Source organism: Acinonyx jubatus, chromosome A2 (genome assembly GCF_027475565.1).
Source record: "Acinonyx jubatus isolate Ajub_Pintada_27869175 chromosome A2, VMU_Ajub_asm_v1.0, whole genome shotgun sequence".
Classification (NCBI taxonomy): Eukaryota; Metazoa; Chordata; class Mammalia; order Carnivora; family Felidae; genus Acinonyx; species Acinonyx jubatus.
Genome location: NC_069383.1, coordinates 23765837 through 23783352, shown reverse-complemented (window position 1 = coordinate 23783352; position 17516 = coordinate 23765837). Strand labels below are relative to the sequence as shown.

Below are 17516 nucleotides of genomic sequence, written 5' to 3'. Positions count from 1 at the left end.
CACAGCCTCAAAGTCGGCTCCCATAGCGGGCCTCCTTTTTTCCCCCCTTTCTCAAGACAAATAATTAACTTCAGACTCCCAGATTCCAGGGCAGCCTCTCCCCCACCGCTGCCTGCAGGAATTCCTCTCCAGCCATTGCAGGGAGCCCCCTCTCTCTCCTCTGGGCGCGGGGCCTCAACCTCAGGGCCGCGCCCCCTTGCTGGCTCCTCCACCGACGGGGAGGACCGAGGCCGCCCAAGAGGCGCCCGCACCCCGAGGCTGGGGGTCGGGAGAGGCAGCCTGGCGCCAGCTCCTTCCCTCAGGCTGGGCTGAGTAAGAAATGGGGTCCTTCCCGGCCGCCCCCAGGCCCTCAGCGCCCCGACTTACCTCCGTCCGTCGCGGAAGCCACGGCCACGCTCGTGAGCTGGAGGACGAGGGGCAGCAGAGCTGCCGGGGGCCCCGCCATGCTCGCTCCGCCTCGCTGTCTGTGGTCGCGGCTCAGCAGGCGCTGGGGGAGGCGGGGTGGGGACACACCAGGCCGCCTCCCACCCAGTCTTTGTTCAGGGAGGGCTTCTGGAGTCTGTCATCCCGCCCGGGGTGGCGCCTGCCTCCCTGATAGGCACCTCGCGCCCTGGACCCCAGCTCCATCCTGACCCCAGCCCTGTCTCAGAGGTAAGGCGGCGGGAGAGCAGCCCCAGCCCTGCGGGAAGCTGGGACCGTCTCCTGCACGTGATCCCTGGAGAAGACCGGACAATAAACACGGATTTGTCACTCTGGGGCCCTGGGACAGCTGGTTTTCCTGCCCCCTTAGGGTTATTCCATTTGCCCTTGGGTTCCCAGTTCAGCTTTTTTCTTGCTTGCAGGAGAAGAGGATTGGGCTGGGTTCAAAACCCTATTTAGCCAAATCTGTGTGCCCTTAGACCCCTAACTGTACCTCACTTTCCCTGTTTGTAAACTGAGGATTATACTATCTACTTTATAGACTGGCAGTGAGAATATAAAACTAATTTAGGGTAGTGGTTGGCACACGCTAACTGCTCAGTAAATAACAAATAACAGCCATAGGTGCTGCTCCAGACCTCTGGAATCAAGGGCTCCCGCTTTCGTCCTCCTTTGTCCACCTATACATTTCCTTCCTGGGCTCTACTCCCCACCCCTAGCCACCTCCAGTAAGCCCAGGCTTGGCCCCAAATGCCAAGCCCTCCCTTTGCTGGCTGGTCCCTGCCCATTTTCCAGTTCCTAAAGTCAGGCCTAGGGGCGGGGGTGAGCCTGGACTGGGGGCAGGGCTGGGCCCTGGGCTCAGCAGGCAGAGGGGGCCAAAGGGAGGAAGTGAAGAAAGCTGGCCACAAACTCCTCAGTGCAGCTGGGAAGCAGGGGGAGGTGGGGATGGGCCCCTAGCTCACAGGCAAAGGGACACTGAGGGTGGAGCCATGAATCCTGCCAAAGCAGTCTCCGTCCCTGCTGTAAAGGCCAGCAAGTCAGAAGCCACCCTTCCCCCAGCCCAGGCCGGGACTAAAGGTCCCGCCAGCCCACTCCCCATGCGCCTTAAGAGAGGACAGCATCTCTCCCCAGGAATGTGGACCCCTAAAGAGGCCTAAGACATTGGCAGAAGGGGGAGGGGCGGCCGTGAGCCAATGCTGAGACCTGGCCTCAGGGGGCCTGGAGCTAGGCTCACAGGAGCAGAGGAAAGCTAGGGCCAGCAGGCCAGAAAAGAAACAAGGAAGTAGCAGCTCTGGTCCCATCAAGGTTAAAGAAAGCGGTGCCTGTTATAAGGCAGGTCCCCTGGGAGACTGGGTGGAGCAGAGGCTAAGCGCAGACTGTGGTGAGAGCTGCTAGACCAAATGCTGGGTCTGATGGGACTTTCTACCGGTGACTCCAGACAAGTCATTTAACTTTCAGTGGTGAATTTCTCTTAGCTGTGACCTGTAGCTCTAACAACCCCCCCCCCCCCCCCGCCCAATTGAGTGTTTTGTGAAGGTTATGTAAATTAATGGCTGGAAAGAGGGCTCGGTACATTCTTTATCTGCAACAGAAGGTAAAGAAGCTTCCGGAAAACCCAATCCATGACATAAAAGCCCAGGGCCCCGAGGAAAGGGCATCCGGAGAGTCATTTGGGTTCCACCACGAGTGATTACTGTGAGCCTCTTTTGTGCCGGGCATCAAGCCAGATACAGGGATGTGGCAGTAAACAAAACATGGTCCTTGGTGGAATGCCCCATGCAGGTCAAGAGAAGGGAAAATGGGGTTCCTGGCAGAGGAAGAGTGTGAGCACAGGATCATAGGTGTCGGGCTTGGAATACAGGACTCACGTTTTCTGCTAGACGCAGCTGTCCCGACCCAAAACCCAGCCCTTCCCTTAGAAGAGGACACTCTGGCCAGAGAAAGAAGGAAAGACTCGGGCTTGAGCCTTTACTTGGCAAGATGGCCCTACAGACAGAGTGGTGTGTGGGAGCCGGGGGGACGTGCGGGCACAGGAGCACATGTTGCTACGTAGGGCAGCTGAAGTTCTGAGGTCAACTCCTGCTCCACACTCGCTGTCTGTGCTGGTGGTTCTCCATTTCTCCCTCCTCCCATTCATTCTCCTCCCTCTCTGCCCCTACAGACACATCCCCCTGGCCGCCTCTGGGGTCAGCCAATGAGAGGCACAGGCGAGGCCTGGAAGGCAGGAGAGGAGAGTGGCTCGGGGTATTTCTTCCCTCCTTCTGCTCACCTGGCTCCCGTGATGACGCTATTCCTTCCCCTTGTCCTCTCAGCCCAGGAGTGGTGATGGCTTCCCACCCTTGCTAGTCCCTGGTCTTCAACATCCCTTGTTGATTCTCTTACCGCCGAGTCTGCAGGTCGATGTGTGTGTGCGCCTGACGTATGCATGGTGCCCGGCCCACAGAAGACCCCAACATAAGTTGCCTCCCGCTCCTTACCTGCTTCAGGTTGCACTGCCAATAGCAGCAGGTTGGTTTTCTCTCTGGATTTGCTGGCTGGGAGCAAAAGGCAGTTGTGAGGAGGGAGAGACAGAAAGGATTAGTAAATGATTAATTTCTTGTACTTCACTTGATATCTTTCAAACCATAGTGGTTGTGACAAACGAAATGAGATACTACTAAGGTATAAAAACAAAGCTTATCGTTTACATCTGCTCCAGGCCCTTCCCTTGCCCATGTACTGCCACCCCCAGGTGACCAAGGGTGACACGGGTATGCTCTTCCACACCCTTCACCTGGCTCACACGACCATATGCAAGCATGTGTAGACCATGCGATTTCGTTTAGAGATGGCATGTTGCAACAGGCTGTGCAGGATCCCAGCCCCCATCCCCCCACCCCCACAACCCTTGTCAACTTGCCCCTGAGTCCGAAATCTCAGCAGCTCCTCTCTCAGCCTCCCGATTCCCCCAGGACCCTCCCTCCCCACTCACAACATCATGTCCACCCCAGGCAAAGGCTACCCCTGGCTGACCAGCTGAGCTGCTACAGCAGGTGGGGGCTGTGTTGTTTATCAGAGATCTGAGATTTGAATTTCACAACTGTATCCCACAGCCTGGCTACCCCTCCACCAAATTCAGAGTAGGTAGCCCACCGGTCCCCCTCCAGGAAGGTCATCCTTTGCCTGTCCTTAAAATGCCCGCCAAGGTCCACCTCCCGATGTTCCAGGCTCTGTGCCAAGCTGCGGCACAACTGCTCAGTACGAAATACCAGTCCCCACACTTGACCAACACTGCACAGATTAATATTCACAGCTGGAACCGAATACTTCCTTGTTGGATTGAACCTGCTGGGATTTTAGGAGTGTGTGTACATTTGTTGTTTTGATTTTGGCATAGAGAGACTGATGCAATCAGATTGCATATCTGAATCCTGCAGCAGAGCAAGGACCTGGGGGGGAGCGGGGGCGGGGAGGTTTCCAGGAGCCCATACAGGGACCTCCAAGCCTTGGGGTTCTCCAGCCTGGAGGGGAGCTTGCCAGTCATTCTTGTGCTTATTCCAACGTAGGGTGTCTTCAATCTCTTTTGTGACTTTCATTTCTCAAGCTAAGAAGTTGGGGGAAGAGGAGACAAGATACATACATGTAGCTTCCTGTTGGCAGTTCCCTCTTCTTCCCACCCATTTCTCTTCTTGCTATCCCTAATGGCTCCAACAGGCAAGGAAACGGAGGCTTGGAGAGTTTAAGCAGCCTAGGCAAGCTCACTCAGCTGGAGAGCGGGGCACTGGCGCTCCACCAGAGCTCTGACGCCTAACCGCTATGGAGATGTTGTTGATCTTCACCCACCACCCATGACTCCTGCACACGGGGAACTTCCGCTTCTCCTCGGTTCTCCCACAGCACTGGGAATGCATGCAGTTACAAGATTTATGCGTGCAAAATTTACAAGATTTATGCTCCCTTGCACAATGGGCTGGGAGCACCCCTCCAGCAGGTCCACTTTGCCAGCTCCGCCCCTTTCTGCTTTAATCCCAGGGTACGGCCATGGGGGTTGCTTGGCAGGTACCGGTGGATGGGCACACACAGGGGTCTCTCTTCCCACTGCCTCAACCGCATTATAAAATCCAAAGATTGGGTTGGGGTTACTGAGTCTCAGAAGTTCCTTTGGCCCCTATTCCTGCGATCCTGGGTCAGGGCCCCAGACTTCAGATCCCAAACAGAGGCAAAGCCTATCATTGACGGCCTGCGTCAGAACTGACCCAACTCAATTTGTGGCTCTGAGGAGCCAGATGGAGGCTGGTCAGTAAGGGACATTGCCTACACTTGCCCAAGGCCCTCTGCTTTGGATTAGCTCAGCACGCCTCTCTGGACTCCCTTGGCAGTCAGGGTCCACATTTGCCTTCCCACATAGGCTGGCCACTGGAGTTTGGACCAAGACTGGTCAAGGGGGTTCTTCTGGTCAAGCAACTGGTCTCACCCAGCACCATAGCCCCACCCCACAGTTTTAGAGAAAAACAAGAGCTAGAATACAGACTGAGGGAAAGGAATAGCAGCTCTTCCTTCCAGGTAATATGAAGAGAGGGATCAGATGACAAGGAGGAGAGGCCAGAAGATCAAAACCACAGCTGGACTACCATGAGGCACCAGATGTCCTAATACCCACAAATAGCCTCAGGTTCCCTTTTTATGGTTTTTGTTTTGGTAACAGCTTTATTGAAATATAATTCACATACCATAAATCCACCTGTTGAAAGAGCACAATTCAGAGCCCACAAGATGGCGGCAGCGTGACCTTCTGGGGCTGCTGGGCATGAGCTGTGTGGAGGCTCCAGGTGTTTCGGGGTGCGATCCTGGCCCACCAGGGAGGTTACACACATCCGTCATGTTTATGATAATAAAGACTAGGAAAATTCGATTTGTAGGTCACCAGAAAGAGGCGAATGACAACTTTGCCATTCATTTGATAGCTGAGCAGCCCATGAGTGAAGTTGAAAGTCATGTGATCGCATGTGACAGCAGCAGCGGGGGCGGGGAAGGGGGCACCTGAGAGTGTATATAAAGCTGAACAAAGAAACTAAAAACTGGGACGTGTGGCTGTGGTGGACTGCAGCTGCGACAGCACCGTCACTAAAGCCAGCCCTGCACCTCGTCCAGTCTGCGCACGCGGGCTTCCCAGGGCACTGCTGGTGCCCAATAAAGGATGTTGTCATGGGGGGAGGGGGGCGGGGAGAAGTATACAATTCAGTAATTGGGTATAGTCACACGGCTGTGAATATACTAAACTATCACCACAATCAACTGTTAGAACATTTCATCACCCCCAAGGAATCCCTGTACCCTTTGCAGTCACCCCCTATTTCCTACCGCAACCCATTCCCCAGCCCCAGGCAACCAACCACTCATTTTCACTTCTGTACGGATTCATGTGCCTATTCTGGACATTTCATCTGAGTAAATTTTACAACATGTGGTCCTTTGTGTCCCACTTCTTTCGCTTAGCGTATTTTCAAGGATCTTCCGTGTTGTGGCATGTATCAGTACCTTGTTCCTTTCTACTGCCGAATAACATTCCAGTTTTTATTTTTTTATTCCTTATTTTATTTACTCACTCATCAGTTGATAAGCATTTGGATTGTTTCCACTTTGGGGCTATTATGAATATTCATGTGCAAGTTTTTTTGTGGATTTATGCATCAACGTCTCTTGGGTGTCTGCCAGGTGGGATCGCTGCATCGTGTGGTAACTCTATCTTTAACCTTTTCAGGAAGTGCCAAATTGTTTTCCTAAGTGGCTGTACCACTTTACATTCCCACCAGCAGTATATGAGGGTTCCGATTTCTCCACATTCTCTACAACACTCATTATTGTCTGACTTTTTTTTTTTCTAATATCCATCCTCGTGGGTGTAAAGTGGTATCCCAGTGTGGTTTTGATTTGCATTTCCCTAATGACTCATGATGTTGACATCTTTACATGTGCTGATTAGTCATTTATATAACTTCTCTGGAGGAATGTCTATTCAAATCCTTTCCCCAAGTTTAACTGAGTTGTCTTTTTGTTTATTCAGTGTAAGAGTTCTTTGTATATTACAAAGAACAAAGATTTGTAAATTACAAATCACTTATCAGGTATATGGCTAACCCCTGTTTTCTTCCATTCTGTGGGGTGACTCTTTACTTTTCTTACTGTGTCCTTTGCAGCACAAAAGCTTTTAATTTTGATGAAGTTGAAGTTCAATTTATCTGTTTTTTTTTTTCCTTTTGTTGCTTGTACTTCAAGTGTCATATGTAGAGAACCATCGCTTAATCCAAAGTTAGGAAGATTTATTCCTATATTTTCTTATGGTATTAGCTCTTACATATAGGTCTTTGATCCATTTTGAGTTAATTTTTGTATGTGCTGTGAACTATAGCTTCTTTTGTTAGGTGCATATCTGTTTCTAATTGTCACCACTTAGATAATTAAACTTCTATCACGATAAAATGTCCCTCTTTATCTTTAGTAACTTCCTTTGTTTTAAAATCTATTGGGTCTGGGGGTGCCTGGGTAGCTCAGCAGGTTAAGCATCCAACTCTTGAGTTCGGCTCAGGTCATGATCTCACAGTTCATGAGTTCATGCCCTGCATCCAGCTCTGTGCTGGAAGCATGGACCCTGCATGGGATTCTTTTTCTCTCTCCCTGCCTCTCCCCGGCTTGCTCTCTCTCTCTCTCTCTCTCTCAAAATAAATAAATAAACATTAAAAATTTAAAAAAAAAAAAAACGGGGCACCTGGGTGGCTCAGTCGGTTAAGCAACCAACTTTGGCTCAGGTCATGATCTCACGGTTCATGAGTTCAAGCCCCGCGTTGGGCTCTGTGCTGACAGCTTGGAGCCTGGAGCCTGCTTTGGATTCTGTGTCTCCCCTCTCTCTCTGCCCCTCTTCCACTCATGCTCTCTCTCTGTCTCTCAAAAACTGAATAAATGTTTTAAAAATTTTAAATAAAATAAACAAATTAAAAAAAAAAAAACCAAAGATACAAATAGATGTAAAAAGCTATATCATGCAAATAGCAACCATGAGAAAACTTGAGAGGCTATACTAATATCAGACCCAGTAGATTTTTTTAAGGTTTAAAGCAGAAAGTTTATGTTTAATATATACAGTAAATGTGAATTTAAATTAACCATTAGATTTCTAACATATACCATCATCATAATACTTTTTTAATTGAAACACAATATTGTATTAGTTTCAGGTGCCCAACATAGTGATTCCATATTTATATACATTACAGGATGGTCACCACCAAGTCTAGCTGCCATCTATCACATACAGAGTTGTGGGGTGCCTGGGTGGCTCAGTCGGTTAAGCATCCGACTTCAACTCAGGTCACTATCTCGCGGTCTGTGAGTTTGAGCCCCGCGTCGGGCTCTGGGCTGATGGCTCAGAGCCTGGAGCCTGCTTTGCATTCTGTGTCTCCCCTCTCTCTCTGCCCCTCCCCCGTTCATGCTCTCTCTCTCTCTCTCTCTCTCTCTCTCAAAAATAAATAAACGTTAAAAAAAATTCAAAGTTGTTACAACATTATTGACTATATTCCCCTGTGCTATACTAGACCCCATAGATTTTTTTTAATTTTTAAAAATGTTTATGCATTTTGAGAGAGAGAGAAAAAGAGGGAGAGAGAGAGAGCACCCTTATATCTTTAAATCTAAAATCTGTCTCCTGTAGATAGCATATTGTCGGATATTGGTGTCGGATCTGATGATCTCTGCCTTTTAATTGGGTTCTTTAATCCGTTCACATTATTGATAGTTGTATTTGCCATCTTGCTAGTTTTCTAAATATCTCATGTCTTTTTTGTTCGTCTATTTCTCCCAGACTGCCTTCTTTTACAATGTGAGTATTTTCTTTTTTTTTTTTTTCCAACGTTTTTTATTTATTTTTGGGACAGAGAGAGACAGAGCATGAACGGCGGAGGGGCAGAGAGAGAGGGAGACACAGAATCGGAAACAGGCTCCAGGCTCCGAGCCATCAGCCCAGAGCCTGACGCAGGGCTCGAACTCACGGACCGCGAGATCGTGACCTGGCTGAAGTCGGACGCTTAACCGACTGCGCCACCCAGGCGCCCCAACAATGTGAGTATTTTCTAATATAAGATTTAAATTATTCCTAAATGATTTTTTTTAATACCTATTTATTTAGTAGTTTTCTTAGTGGTTGCTCTAGGCTAACTGTGGACAGCTTACTATACTGTCTTCCTGTCCCATCCAGGTAAGATGTCCCCAGGGAAGGTCCTGGGCCGAGTGTGTGGGCAGGAAAGCTGCCTGAGCAAGAATGGCCTTGGAAAAGGGATGCCACCGAGAAGGACTGAGGCATTGAGATGGCCACATGGTGGCCCCAGTGAGCGATACGGAGGATGCAGCTTTGATGGAGCATTTGGGGGGCTGCATGGCCCTAGGCATCACCTCGGATTTCCTGAGTCAGATGTTCAGGCCCAGGAAAGCAAGTGTCCTAAGGTCTGGGAGCAGCTCATTGGTAGCCCTGGGGTCAGGCTGCCCTGGCAACTGCCCCTGCTGCTCCTTCCTACACCTTAAGTACTTCTCGGTATAACCCCTGAGCTCGTCCACATTCCCTTCTGCCCCCAGAGACAAACAGGCTGTGGGGGCAGGGCTCAGTGGCAATGGTAGCTACCTTCTGCCCTTTCCCTAGAGTATCCTAAAATTCGAAGCCTGAGCTAAGCTGGGCTGGAGGGTAGGCAAAGCATGGAGTGGGGGGATTTGAACATGAGGAAGCTTGGCGGGGGACAGTCGCAGAAGGCTTCCGCCTATCTCATTCAACCAGCGGCCCTGCTAAGAAAGCAAACGGTCTCTATTGGAACCCCACTGCCAGTGCATCTGGAAATTTTTGGGAACAGACCTGGGAGCAGGGAACGGGTGGAGCACAGGACAAGGTGAAGACCGAGGTCACTCACACACCAGGGATCAGTTCACTCACTGGGGATAGGGCTCCGTACTACTCACTCAGACTTCTATGAAGGCCGCGACTGAAGACTGGGTCAGGGCAAGGCTGAAGCATAATGAGGGGTACTCTGCCCTTGAACCCTCACCCCAGGCCCCTGACCCTCATCCCAAGTGATGCTCAGTCCCATGATTTGCTGCCTTCCAAGCTCCAGTCCAAAGTAGAAGTGGGGGATGTGATGTCTGAGGACCTCCAAGAGAGACCTCTCAGAAGGGGACCTGCCTTATGCCTCCCACCCTCCCATCCTGACCCACACCCCAACCCCAGTGCTGGTTCTTGGACTCCAGAAACTGAGCCTTCATGAGGTTTTCCCCATGAGATTTGGGTCTCCCCACCTCTCTGCCTCTGCACCCTCGGACTCACAATAGCCTTTGCTAAACACCCAGCCTAATTGAAAGAGGCACAGGGTGCGGGAGGGGTGGTTTGCAACCTGACAAAGTATCTAGGTCAGACAATGCACATGTGCAAGTGTTCACGCGCCCAGCACAATGCCAGGCCCCTCCTGGCACCGCCAGCCGCGAAAGGGAAAGCCGCCCCCTCCCCATCAATCGCTACCATCCCTACCTCCCAGGGCACTCTGAGAACATTCGAGGTCCCGAGGCCAAGCTCTGCTCCTCCCACCAGGAGGCTTGCGCTGGGGAGCTGGTGCTACTCTGCAGATGTGCACACTATACTAATCGGGATGACAGGTCCCTCGGTCTCCAGTCTCCACCCTGCTGTCCCTCACCTCCCCTCCCCTTCAGCATCAACACCCAACTGAACCCAGCCCTGAGTGGCCCAGATGGAGAAGGTGGGGCCTTGGTGAGGGGTGGGGGTGGAGCTAGGGGGTGGGCAGCCCCTGAGTGTGCTTCCAGTGAGGGGGAGGAGAAGCAAGGCCTCCCGGGCAGGGCAGGGCAGGGCAGGGCCACACAGGCTCCCCAGTGCCTGATGGCACCTCTGCCCCTGCCTTGGCCTCTGCTTCTCCAGCTCAGGGTCCTTTGCAGGGCCTCGAAGTGGGTACTTAGGAAACAGTCCTTAAAGGCCTAGAAGGGTGGAAATCCTGGGGAAAATAATCCACCTTGTTTTAGTGCCAGCACGAGCCAGCCTCTTCCCATTATATCCGTCACTCATCCATCCTCAAATTCGTCGTTCATTCATTCATTCATTCGTTCATTCAGGAACTCCCAGCCTGGAAGAGCAGCTGGGAGGCTTGGTTGCCCCCGGGGGAGAAGCCTGAGGTAACCTTGGGCCCTAGGGCATATCCCCCAACCCCCCCCCCAATCAGATTCCTCCCTTTCTCTCTGCTTGCCACCCCTCCCCCCATCCATCCTCTGCTTTCTTCTGCCTCACTCCATGCCCCAAGGAGGCTGGCCTCCTCAGTCCGCATGCCCCTGGCTCTCTTGGTCTCTGGATTCCGGGTGGCTTTGGCTAGGGGGAGGCATTGGCAAGAGATAGGGGGACAGGGATACGGAACAGACAGTGCCGTCGCCTTGCTGTGGCAGGTCCTGGAGGTTGTCCCTCAGAGGGTAGTAATGGTTCCCGATGATGCTAAGCCCTGGGTGCCTGGACATTCCCCACTGGCTTTCGTAACCCTGTTTAACACTTCTGCGAACTTGCCTCCATTTAATGCCACCTGTATCCTGCCAGGGCCCCAACTTGTCCGCCTGTCACCTGCAGCCATCCATACTGAGGGTGGGCCCTTTGTCTGAGCCCCTGGGACAGTCAGGGAGCTTGACAGAAGTCAGCCTCCCGAGAGCTGGGAGGAAGTCAGGGAGGCACAGCAGGGCCCTGACAAGCCAGGCTGGAGGGAGGGAGACACAAAGGGTAGGGACAAGGTGCCACTCCTGCCTTTCTGGGAAGGATGTATTCCTTTTCTTTGCTTCTCTTTGTTTAATTACTTAGAAATTTTATTTTAGGTTTATTTAAAGAGTTCTCTAAGACATATTTATCATATTTGGGTCTTTTGCTTGCATAAAAAGGAAACTACAAACTAAATTTGTTAAGCTATTCCTAAAACTTCTTGACATTTAGAATTTGGCTCTTCTTTTTTTTTAATTACTTACTTACTTAATTCATGTAATCTGCCCCCACAGCCAACGTGGGGCTCGAACTCACAACCCCAAGATCAAGTTTCACACGCTTCTCCTGAGCCAGCCAGGCGCCCATAGAATTTGGCCCTTCTGAATCACTTTTTAAAGTTTTGTCATTTCCATACAATAAAACTCATTCTTTTTAGTGTACCCACTAATTTTAGTCTTCCCACCGCTTCGTGCTGCTCCTTTGTGGTCAGCCCCATCCCCGCACCCCCAACCCCTGGTCTGTTCTCTGATCCTACAATTTCTCATGGGCTTGTCCCTGAGGAAGAGAGGGTGAGGCAGCTGGGCAGTAGGCAGCCTCCCTCAGGGGCTGTGGTCATTCTCTGAACACCCGGGCCACCTTTCTACACAGACAACGCCCTGGGGCCTGGGCACAGGAAGGAGGCCCCAGCTGCCAACACCCTCCACCCTCCCCCTCACTTGTGTCGGGCCCGGTGGAGGGGAAGAGTTGGAGTCATGTTTAGGGGGTGCAGCTCCCCAGGGAGCTCTGGGTGGCCAGGGTGGACTGATCTGCATGCCTCCCTGGCTCTGACTGCCCTGGGGACTCAGCAAGGACAGGTGGTCGTAGGGAGGCAGCCACCCAGAACCAACAGAACACAGGACATGCCTTACCCAGCAGCTACTGCTACATTTATATCACTATCATTTCTTCTACTCTGTGTCAGTCACCGGGCTAGACCTCATCCTCACCATTGAACAGCAGCGCTTTGTTGTTGACAGGACAATATTGACCCTATTTTTCAAATGAGGACACTGAAGGCTAGAGAGGGTGAATACCTCTCCAGGCCATCCAGTTAGGACCTGAACCCCGGTGTGTCTGACTCCGGCATGATCAGACGTCACTTATGGTTTAGTGTGGTTCACATCCCTGGCTAGTTGCTGTGTGCCTTTGGGTGAACCACCTAACCTTGCTGAACTTCAGGGTCTTCGTCTGTAAAATGAACGTGATGCATTCTCCTGCCTTCTACGGTTGCCATGAAAATCAAATGTGACCCCAGTGTTTGGTGCAAAGTAGGTTACATGTTAAATATTGGTAGGGGGTGCATTATTTCCCCTCAAATCCGTACGTTAAAGTCCTAACCCAGTACCTCAGAATGTGGCCTTATTTGTACATAGGATCGTGGCAGATGTAATTATTTAGGTTAAGATGAAGTCATTAGGGTGGGCCCTAATCCAATATGACTAACATCCTCATGAAAAGGGAAATTTGGACACAGGACACAGAGATACGACATGGGGAAAGGCACCATGTGAAGATTGAGGCAGAGATCGGGGCGGTGCTTCTATCAGCCGAGGATGATACTAAGACTACAAAGAAGTACACAGATTAACTTGTCCAAGTTCACGGGGTTAGCAAGTTTCTCAGCTTGCCTCTTTGTAAAGGGAGATACTAATAATGCCCACTTCATGTTGGCTGCTCATGGCAATTAAATGCAGTAATAACATGAAACGTGCTCAGTAGCGTGTAGCATGTATTAAGGACTCATTAGGATCGTCTGGTTGTAGCTGCTCCTCAGGTCAGCCCAGCATGGGGCCTGCCCCCTCCACACCACATCCATTTCCAACACCGCCTTGACCCAGCATTCCCCCCTCCCTGGTGCTGCAGTGGGGCGGGCGGTGACCACTCCTGGCTCTTCTCCAAGGCCTGGGATAGGCTGTTCCTCTGCAAGGGGCCTGCGGCCCTACCGTCTCTCCCCTGAACCCCGGGCCCTGAATCGCAGTGAGGATGCAGGATTGAGCGCTTGCTCTCTGGATGGCCAAGAGTCAGGTGGGACCCAGGAGCCCTAGGATCACTGTCCCCCTGCCCAGTTCTTTTGGATGCGCTGTGACCTGCTACTTGCAAAGCCAAGCCTTTGCAGTGTGTTGGGGGGTAGGGGGTGGGCATGATGAAGAAGCCCCTGGGAGCTCTTTCCTGCTTGAGCAGGTAGCTCGTTCTTCCTGTCTCCATGATGGGCCCCGGATAACTGTCAAGTCATGTCAGTCCCCCTGCAGATCTGGAAGAATGCGCTGCCCCGGCGAAGAAGAAGGAGGATAGGCTGAGAGAAACAGGACATACGTGGCCTTCCAGACTGGCACAGATCAGTGGAGACTCCTGAATCCCACATGCCCACCAGCATCCATGTGGCTGCAGTCGGCCTGGCATGGGGACTTGGGCGGGCATCAGAGTTCCAGTTGGCTCCTGGCTCGGAGACCTGTGAAACAATGAGGTTCTAGAACACTGGCCTGGTAAGAACCACCACCAGACTCCCCTTCAGAGAGGGCTGACAGCCTCCTCTTTTCTGGGACCCAAGAGAACAGCGTAGGCCTGTCCTAGGAGCCTCTCAGGGTCCTTTAGCCCTTAGAACTTTGTGCTTTCTTGGCTTTTCACTGCTGGCATCCGAAGCTACCAGAGCAGTAATCTGGGGACACCCCAACCCAGCACCCCCCCCCCCAGAGGCCTGACCCCCAGGAAATAGTCCAGAAGTGTCTGCTTGGCAGGAATCAAGCACCTGTTCCCACAGTGCTGTGTGGCTCCCACCAGCCCCCAAGAGCTCCCACTCCTCCCCCCACCTCTAGTGGGAGATGCTCAACCCACACCCCCCACCGAGCCCGCCTTGTAGAAGGCCAGAGAGGGGCAGCGGACATCCCCCTTCTGCGATGAAGTGTTGAGAGGCCACGTAGGATGAATGTCATGCCTCGTGGCCCCATCCCATGACCTCATGCTTCAGCTGCTCCAGGCCACAGAGCACCTCTTCCAGAGTCCCACAGCCAACCCTAGTCCTCTGTCATCTGCCTACCACCCTGAGGGCTAGATGTGAGTTGGGAGCACCCCTATGCCTTTGGGCTGACCCTGACGTCCTAGACAGAATTGACTCCCTCCCTCACTTCTCACCTCAGACGGACACCAGTCCTGCCCCGGGCAGGGTCCCATGCACTGACTGGTTCTAAGCTGCAGGGACTTGAGATGGGTCTGGCTGATAAGCCCACTGCAGCCTGTGACCACAGAGTCCCCTACATGCCAACCAATGATGGGTGGACCTCATGGACCTGGATGGGACCCCTCTCCCTGGTGGGGACATGTAAAGAGTCTAGGCTTCAATCAGGTCTTTTGGGGGACAAGAGAGAACACCAAGGTCCACAGCTGGATCCTATGAGGCCAAGTGGCCTCTGTCCCCATAAAGCAACTATTTGCACTGCAGAAGCCCAGAAGGTTTCCTCCTCTTTCTTTTCCTTCTTGTCCAGATGCCTCATGCTCTACTAACAGGCAGGAAGGACGGGAGCCCTGATCTCTTCTGTGACAGAGCCCAGCAGTGGGGACGGAAGTGGTTTGAGTGAAATGCTGAGCTCAGCAGATTTTAAGAGTGCTAGAATCAGCACCCGTGCAGCAGTGGGGGCGGGGGTGGGGGTATCAGGATGTCTGGGTGGGGCATTCTGGCTCTAGAAGGATATGAGTGGGGGAGGGGTCAGCAGAAGAACCAGTGACAAATGCACTGAGACGCAGGGCAGTACCAAGGAGGGGGGACGACAGGAAGGCTCTGAGCTGAGCTAGGAGAGTCTCCACCACCTTTCTTTAAAGAGCTGATGAGACCTCCTGGCACTAATGAAATCCCAGGCAGGATCTGAGAGTCTAAGTGAGAGAGACGCTGAGACTGGAGATTCTGAGGCGTTCCTGGGAGTACCAGGGCCTGCTTGAGCTGTGGAACCAAGGCCCAGAGCAGAATCTATGGGAAAGGCGTGGAAGCCAGGCTGCAGGGGGTCAGGGTGAGGAAAGGTGCTGACCACGAAGGAAAAGGGAAGTAACATTTGTTCTTAAAAGGGACAAGGGAGTAGAGAGCTGGGGCCTGGGATGATGGATGCAGGAGACAGCACGGCGTCTTAGGCCTCAGGCCATGTGAAGAGGTAAAGAGAGCTCAAATTGGGAGACGAGGGGACATGAGGTCTAGAGACGTGCATGTGACTGTGCTGGCCAAGTGGGGGACTTCCAGGTCATGCCCCAGAAAGCTCTGAGGAGGTGGCAGTTGGTAAGAAATGGAGAAGCCCCTGGCCTCCTGGCGTCCTGGGCGTCACTAATGGCCTCCTGGGCGTCACTAATAATAAAGCTACCACTTTGTGTTTACAAAGTCAAGAGTGGCCAAGTTAAAACCTAAGTCGGGTCATGTCGTGCCTCTGTTATCCTGCACAGTGACCCACGAGGACCCCCGATTTTGTTACTTAAGCATTTACTATCTTTCACCATAGATAGGGCAGGGCATTAGACAGAATCGACTTTTGTTCTCCGTTTTATCCTGGCCTGAAGAAGGTGCTCACTGAGCATTTGTTGAATTTAGGCCCCACAGCCAACCTGCTACAGTGCTGTTATTCTCGCTTTACAGGTGGGAAATGGAGGTTCCAAGAGAGTTGGTGGTTTGCTCGAGGTCACACAATGCCTCAGTGGTAGACTGGGGAGTGACTCGGGCCTGTTAGACTCCAGAGCCCGGTGTTTAGCCAACAAGTCCCCAAAAATAGGGGATATCTGAGGAGAAGGCCAGCCTGGGGAATCCCAAGGTCTGGGCCTGAGGGGGTGGGTCTCCTGGAGGGGAGGTAAGGGCAGCTGTAATTTGCACAGAACTGCACTGACAGGGGCGGGTCCAGAGTTGGGTGGGAGGTCTTGTCCCACTTACCCCTTACACCTCTATCTTCTCTCCCTGCTGCTCACACTAGGCTTCTTTCAGTTCCCTTTGGTGACACAGCTCCCCCCACCCACATACTCATGCACCCTGGCTTCTACCGGAATCAAGCCTCTGACCACACCCTCAATCTGCCACCCCAGTCAGGGGAAGTGGGGGCAAGGGCTGGCTTACTGCTGGGAGTAAGGCTCCTGGGGCTGTGGAGGCCAAGTCTGTCTGCTCCCTTGTGGCCAGGCCCCGGTGGGGGGGTGCGGAGGTGGGGTGGGGGATGGGGAGTGATTGCATGGCAGGTAGTCAGGTGCACCCTCACTTCCCCTTTGCTTTTTCTTCACCACAGACAGCGTTGGGAGGCAAGGGGACCCTTCTGTTTTGGAAGAGCCTGAATGATGCTCTCTGCCCCTGCCCCTTCCTCGCCATCCCATGTCTCTGTCCCAGAGTGGTTCTTCGTTCAGGTTCCCCCGGTCTGGACAAGGCAGGACCCTAGTGGAGCTCCCCTATTGCTGGAACCTCGAGCCAATGCTACGAGCTTGGTAATATCATCTCCCCCTTACAGACAGGGAATGAGATTCACCGGACCTGCCCAAGGTCACTTAGCAACGGAGATAGATGCCAGCTCAAGCATGGTGAACTTCATGTACACATAGCCCCTGCATGGTTCCTAACAAAGTCAGAGTCTCTAAAAGTCGGGTCCTCACCTGAGCAAAAGGGACAGTGTATAGGGGGCAATGTGCAGAATCCTAGAGTCTCATGGTCCCTCAGACTCTGTGTGGGGCGTCTGACAATAAAAGAATTCTCCTGATGGCTATTGTTCCAGATAATTTTTTCTGGACCAAATAGAATATTGTTTATCAAGCATAACTGGTCTCTGGTAAAAAAAAAAAAAAAAAAAGGTTCCCATTTTGTGATGGCCACTTTCAACTAAATGGCAGTTTCATTTCTACAGAAAAAAATATAAAACCATCTACCTACCCACATTTTCCCCATCCACACTTTAAATTTTAAAAACTATGAAACAGTGAAATATGCAGCAGATACTATTAATAAAACCCTTGTACATAATTAGATTTCCATTTTACATTAGGGCTGGGGGTTGGGGGAGAGGGAGAGAGATGCAGAAAAGAAGAAAAAAGACAACACATAGTAAGTAATGACACAGATTAGTAGTAAAGACGAACCCAGGTATTCCTAGAGGGAAAAGGAGAGGGGAGGGGAAGGCCAAAGTTCTGATTCATCAACTAATACTGGATTTGTGAAAAACACAGGAGCCTCTAAACTTTAAAGGGCAAATAATACTATCTAGAACGTATATATTTTAGTTGCTATCTAAAATTTGGTCAGTTAACTTGGAAGTCTTCATTTATAAATTTTTTTTTAATTACTATAGAAAACAATGAAAAAACA

General features: G+C 51.7%; 1 protein-coding gene across 1 annotated transcript in view; it reads right to left on the bottom strand.

Moving 5' to 3' along the window:
* Nucleotides 1-5246, bottom strand: part of KCP (kielin cysteine rich BMP regulator) — a 30735-nt gene extending 25489 nt beyond the window's left edge. Inside the window, exons 1-2 of the mRNA XM_053218110.1 lie at nucleotides 5130-5246; nucleotides 367-2954 (exon numbers count right to left, since the gene is read on the bottom strand). Of these exons, the coding sequence (XP_053074085.1) occupies nucleotides 367-445 (79 nt within the window). The 5' untranslated portion in view covers nucleotides 446-2954; nucleotides 5130-5246. The remainder of the gene's footprint in view (nucleotides 1-366; nucleotides 2955-5129) is intronic.
* Nucleotides 5247-17516: the final 12270 nt, after the last annotated feature.